This window comes from Mytilus galloprovincialis, chromosome 3 (assembly GCF_965363235.1).
Source record: "Mytilus galloprovincialis chromosome 3, xbMytGall1.hap1.1, whole genome shotgun sequence".
Taxonomy (NCBI): Eukaryota; Metazoa; Mollusca; class Bivalvia; order Mytilida; family Mytilidae; genus Mytilus; species Mytilus galloprovincialis.
The window spans coordinates 77,064,285-77,070,982 of NC_134840.1; the positions used below are offsets into that span (position 1 = coordinate 77,064,285).

The 6,698-nt window shown below is 29.6% G+C and overlaps 1 protein-coding gene across 6 annotated transcripts in view; it reads left to right on the forward strand.

The window, feature by feature from the left end:
- LOC143069000 (centrosomal protein of 112 kDa-like) overlaps positions 1 to 4,631 on the forward strand; it is a 44,888-nt gene extending 40,257 nt beyond the window's left edge. For all 6 annotated transcript variants that reach the window (XM_076243423.1, XM_076243427.1, XM_076243428.1 and 3 more), the window contains 3 exons: positions 522 to 611; positions 1,126 to 1,191; positions 2,499 to 4,631. In XM_076243423.1, the coding sequence (XP_076099538.1) occupies positions 522 to 611; positions 1,126 to 1,191; positions 2,499 to 2,636 (294 nt within the window). In that variant the 3' untranslated portion in view covers positions 2,637 to 4,631. The remainder of the gene's footprint in view (positions 1 to 521; positions 612 to 1,125; positions 1,192 to 2,498) is intronic.
- The last annotated feature ends 2,067 nt before the right edge of the window (positions 4,632 to 6,698 follow it).

Genomic DNA, 6,698 nt, shown 5'->3' on the forward strand with positions numbered 1-6,698 from the left:
TGTGTTCAGTTGTTCAGTAGGGTACAATATTTATCAACTTAAATTTGTTTAATTTTTAAATTTTAAAATTCCAGATTTTTCAAACTTGTCAGAATGTCAGTTCTTGTAAAACAGATAGATATTGAGTCTGTAAATTCACTGATATTGGTAAAATATTGTGTTCTTTTATGAAAGTGGGCAATAAAATTAGTTTGACATTTGTTGCTGAAGATTTATATTCTATGCTGTCACAGTAGTACATGTAGTATCAATTAGTAATTAATATAACCTCTGCAAATACAGGGTTCAGAACATGCAAACCACTAGTCAAAAGATGTATTTTTTGCAGAATAAGATGAGAAAAGGTTTGAAGGAAATATTTGACATACATAAATAATACATTCAGACTGTTATTGACATTTGCTCTAGTTAAACAAATATACCTTGTCCTGTTGATCTCTAAGTAAAAAAATTTGAAACTGAAAGTTTCACATAAAATTAAATAGATGTGCTGCAATAAATTTTAAATTTTGTTTCTACAGAGCATGAGGAAAGATAATGAATCTCAACACAACAGAAATAGAACATTAGAGAGAAGGATAGAACAGATGGAGGCAGATCATGATGAAAAGGTAATTGTGACAATTGATTGGAGATTATTTCAATCTAAATATAACAAAAAGGAGATATGTGGTACTGTATGTGATAGCAATCTAACAAAAAAACAACAACAATATCTCGAGATCAACATTAGACTGGTGTCTATATCATATGTCAAGATCTAAATTTGAATATGACTGAAAGAGATGTTTGGTTGCTTGTATATGTCAATGTGACAACAGCCTAACAACAACATATAGCGATCATCATTCAGTCTTCAACATTTGACAGTTGTCTACCATATATCAAGCTCAATTTTTTTTTTAGATAACTCTATACTGCAGTTTCTACCCCTGCAATGAGTGTGATATGATAATTCAAAACTAAGAACTTATTTAATGATATTGCAGAACAATAACCATGTATGTTGTGTTCAGACTTCATTGGTTGGATAAAGAGAGTCTTCTAATAGATGCAGACAAATCCAATGAGTTCAGTTTCAGTCACAAGCTAGCAAATTGATAATAAAAATGTTTTGTACTTTAGGTAACCCAGTTGAAGTTAGCATTTGAAGAGAAAATGAGAGGATTAATGCCATCATCGGTCAGACAGGTTAGTTAATATGATAGATTTCTAAACAAAAAAATACAAAAACGATTTAACAAAATATCTTGGAAATTACATGTTTATTATAAAAAAAAAGTGTGCAACATTTTTTTTCCTCATCATCATTTCATATCATTTTTTCACCTCGATCACTTTGTTGTCAATAATATTTGTTATGTTTATTGTTATTTGAAAAATAAATTACACATGGTTTTTGCAATCACATTGTCTTGTTTCTTACCTTGCAATAAATGTGTTAATAACAATTTCATTACTAATAAGGTTTGATTTTATATATATATGTAATGGCAGTGATCAAAATTTCAAATAAAAAACATACAAACACAATTCTTTGTTTCAGGTGGATACTGGATTTGTGTTTTATCTATTCTTGGTTTTTGTTTGTTTTTATGATTTGCTAAATACAACTTAGTTTAGGTATACAATTTTCTGGTGTGATGTCAAATGCACTATAAGAAATTTCCACACATATAAAATTGGTGAAGATGATGGATGCTTTAAATCCAGTATCTAATGATATTATATATATATATTTTGAATATTTTTAAAACTAGAATCATAGATAGAGATGTCAAAAACATTTATGTCAATCTCAACTTTAAGGGTCCTCAAGGGAAAGGAACATATACAGGGGCAGTTCCAGCCATTTTAAATGGGTTGGGGGGGGGTTCCAACCATGTGTCCCAATTCAAATGCATTGATCATTAAAAAATGTTTCCAAGGGTCATTAGTTATTGAAAACAATAAAATCACAGAAAGAAAAATGGGAATTAAAGCTCATATTTTTTCCCATGAATATCAATAATAATTATGCTGTTGATATTGTCAAATCACTTCACATTCAGATTCTTGTAAGAACTTTTAGACTGGCATTTTTTAAAGCTCTTTACATGGTCTGTAGTCATCAGTTTATTTGTAATTTCACTATACACATAGTAAATTGGACAGGTTGAAATTTTCACTGTGTGTTTGGTTGGGTTTACACTCATCATCATTTTCATTGTTAAACTTTATAAGATGTGTGTTGCACACTTTCAGAAAACTGTAATGTACCTGTTGTCACAAATGTATACAAAATATGTCTGCTTATCCTTAAACTTTTAAGAAAATTCATTCTTTATTTTTTGTCATTTTTTAAATGTTATTTTCAGCTATTTTATCTTTATCAAGAATTTTTCAAGTTTGCCACAAAGGGTTTTATAACATTGTATGTGTATGCTACACTCATTCATAAATCAAGGCATATAGAAAATTTACAGGCTGATTTTTATTTTCATTTTTCTCTCTTTCAGGAGTTGGAGGACACCATTGACTCCTTGAAGTCACAAGTCAACTCATTACAACAAAAGACATTAGTTCTACAGGAAGACCTAGATTTGCGGAACCAGTACCCACAATTCTCAGCTAGTTCACCAATCAAGGCATTATGACAGGGTCATGACCCCCAATAAACTAAGCAATATCTGTGATATTATTGTATGCTCAGGCTACAACACTAGGAAAAGACATTCCAACATAGATGAATAGACATATAAACAAAACTGGTCTCTTTTTGTACATCTAGCATTGCTCATTGTTACTAGAATCCAGTTTAGTTCAGACATATCTTTGGATAAAGCATATCTAATAAAAGAATCATTTCCGGAATTGAACTGGGTGTTGATTTGTTAAATATGTCAGTGTGGTGAAATGGAAGAGTAATAGATTTAAGTGAGAAAAAGTTGTGTTTGGTGTAATATATGCAATCATGAATGGACTGAAAAGAAAGTTAAAAAATTTATTCCACATCTTCATGATCTTGCCATTTGTAAAATGCCAGTACAAAAATTAATATTTTGAGTTTTGAGAAATTTTTGAGAATGACAAGTGTAATTGTTGTAAAATAATGTTGAATTACAAATCCTTCTGATTATCACCATTTGACAGATTTGAATTACATGTATTGACACAAAAAACACCCTGTTTTAATTTATTATTGTTGTTATATTTTAATATTATTTTGTTAGCTAGATAATTATATATTTTACATTTGTATATTGACCATTAGTGCCATTGTATATTTATTCTCGTTTGTAAATAGCAGCCATTCACTGCCATTATAAAATATAATTCAGAAAGATTCCATAGATTTTATTTTTTTATGACATGATTGTAGAAATGATGTTTTTTTATGATTTTCAATTTTAATTCCATTTTCTTAATATGAAAAGATGAGTTTCTATGAATGTTAATGTTTTTATTCCATCTCTTATGAAGATTTGTATTAATTTAATGTATTTTATTCCATTCTAATATGAAATGAAATGCTTCTATTAATTTCAATGTTTGTATATTTTTTTCCATTATGCTTTTCGATAAATTTCAATGCTTTTTATTCCATAATCATACATACTAGTTTCAATGTATTTCTATTTCATTGAAATCAAAATTATAGCACTGATTTTTTAAGAGTAGAAGTTACAAAAACAAATGTTTCACCTTCGAAAAAAATATTTTTCGACATTACAATTTTCATAAATAAGCACTTGGTATAAATATGTTTATAGATTTACAGAAGATTTATCAGTGTTATGTACTTTAAATGTATGATGGTTTGATATTAACAGGGTAGTTTATATGAAATCTATTCCACTTTCCATGAATGGGTTGGTATGACTTAGATTTTAGATATATGGTTACTTGATAAATAATTTGAGTTCTAAATTTCTAACTTATTATAGCATTTTTTGTTTTAAGTGATAGAAAGATTATACTAAAAAAGTATTTATTTAAAAAAAAAATATTTTTATTACTACAGCAATTAGTTATGGGGTGAACCAGTTTTAATTGTAAAAGTGGGCAGGCATTCTTTCAAAATTTTATAGGTGAAGAATATTTTCTAAAGACAACAGGCTTAAACAAAGAGAGTCTGAACAATTAAAGAAAATAATCAATTAAATTTGTTTAATAATAATTGTCTGTCAACCCCCTTCCTATTATTATTTCTGGAAGATCTCTAAACCTAAATGATAGCCTTATTGCCTTTTGTTGTGTAAAGCTGACCTTATTTTTTCCTAGTGCATTGCATTATAGATATATTATAAAATAAAGATATTTTACTGAGATCTGATGTTAGGAAAAAATTACAATATTGTCTAAAAGAAGTTTTAGGAAAAACCTTTGTAGTAAAAAAATAAATTCTATGATATAGAGAAAAAATGAAGTAACATCATGGTTAATATTATGTTTTAGCAATATTGTTGTTATATACTCAAGTATGCAATAATCTGTAGAGAAAATATTTGACACTTTAAAAACTCAATTATGAGAATATAAGAAATTGAAAATATTTGATGTTAAATTGTAACTACCATTAAAAAAAGTATATTTTATGTAGATAACATACATATATGAAGCATTTATAAAAATAAATCATTGAAGTGCCAGTATTTCTATTGTTTACTACAACAAAATTTAGAGCATAAGTGTCCATGGATGTTTGTGTATGTGTTTATATTCCTCCCAGAGTCGTGTCATTACAATCAAATATGGAGTTGTCTCATTGGCACTCATTCCACATCTTCTTTTATCTATGGATTAAAAATTTGTTTGCAATTAGTCAGATCAACTTAAAAATTTAATCTTGAAATCATTGTTCAGTATTGGAGTCAATAGGTGACACAGTTTGCTTAGGACGACTATACTTTTGATTCACCCATGTTCCATCTGAATATCTTTGGTTTCAACACATTTTTTATACAAAAGTAAAATAAAAAAAATACTGAACTCGGAGGGAAATTCAAAACGAAAAGTCCCTTATCAAATGACAAAATCAAAAGCTCAAACACATGAAATGGATAACAACTGTCATTTTCCTGATTTGGTACAGGCATATTCTTATGTAGAAAATGGTGGATTTAACCTGGTTTTATAGCGCTAAACCTCACACTTGTATGACAGTCGCATCAAATTCCAATGTACAACTGTTCATTAATAAGTTTTACCACTTGCAAGAAGATCGGTGTTTATTCATTCCAACCTGGCTGTGTAAAACCAAAAAATATTTAATTGGTACTTGCTATTTCTCAAACAAGCAATTTGGAGTCAGAACAAACAGGTCACTTTGGGAGTCATAAAACCATTCAGTAGGATAATACATCTTTCTGAGGTGATTAACCTTGTGAATAGCATGGGAAAATCTTACTCTGATTGTGGTATAGTACAGAGTAGGGTACTGTTGATTTATAAATGTTCATATACCAATTTCTGTTTATTTTGTGTGAACAGGTAAACCTAAATTTATAAAACTCAATGAAGTAGAATTTTCTATAGAAAACGGAAACTGGGAATGTGTCAAGGAGAACAACAACCTGACCAAAGAGCAGAAAACTGCAAGGCCAACGATAGGTTTTCTACGCATGTGAGAATATTCCACACACAGATTCAGGCTTCGATTGGCCCCTTAACAAAAATGTGTTCATTAAAATAGTATGCTTTAAAAATAGATTAATCCAGAGTATATTAAAATATCTCAAATTTGTACTGATTATGGATGAAATATTTGCACAAGGACCTTAAGCAGCAATCAGGCAATCATTTGATGAAGTTCAAGATCCATTCTTATATATTTACCCTCGAAGTTTTATTATTGTCTTCCATTATTGATGTCTAATAAGCCAAAGAAGATTGCCATTTTACCACTAAATTTATCACAGAAATCAAATGACCAATTATAGAAATAATCGAAAGTAATTTCATTCTCATATTACTTGTATCTGTTCGATTGAGAAATAATCATGATTTCTCTCTGACTATTTAGTCAATGAAGTGTGCAGAGAACTGATCAGAATCATTGACTACTTGTGAATACACATCTATGTTTTGAAAATCATTTGGTTTATCTAAGAACAAAACAGGCTTCTAAAACTACTCACTTGTGAATACTAGTCTGGGTTAAGATAATACACGTAGTGCAAAGCATATTGCTAACACTATTCACATGTGAATATAAATCTGGATTTAGAAAAGTTTATTTGGTATATCTTAACAGTTGTCACAGAGATTTTTTCACATGGCTATTAATTTTTAGATTGGCAATTGTTTCTATGAAATTATAAGATGATTTTCTATTATCAAGTAATCAATGGTTCAGTACATCATACATAAAATTGAGAAAGGAAATGGTGAATATGTCAAAGCGACAACCACCCGACCATAGAGCAAACAACAGCCGAAGGCAACCAATGGGTCTTCAATGTAGCGAGAATTCCCGCACCCGTAGGTGTCCTTCAGCTGGCCCCTAAAATATGCATAATAGTACAGTGATAATGGACGTCATACTAAACTCCGAATTATACACAAGAAACTAAAATTTAAAATCATACAAGACTAACAAAGGCCAGAGGCTCCTGACTTGGGACAGGCGCAAAATTGCGGCGGGGTTAAACATGTTTATGAGATCTCAACCCTCCCCCTATACCTCTAGCCAATGTAGAAAAGTAAAAGAATAACAA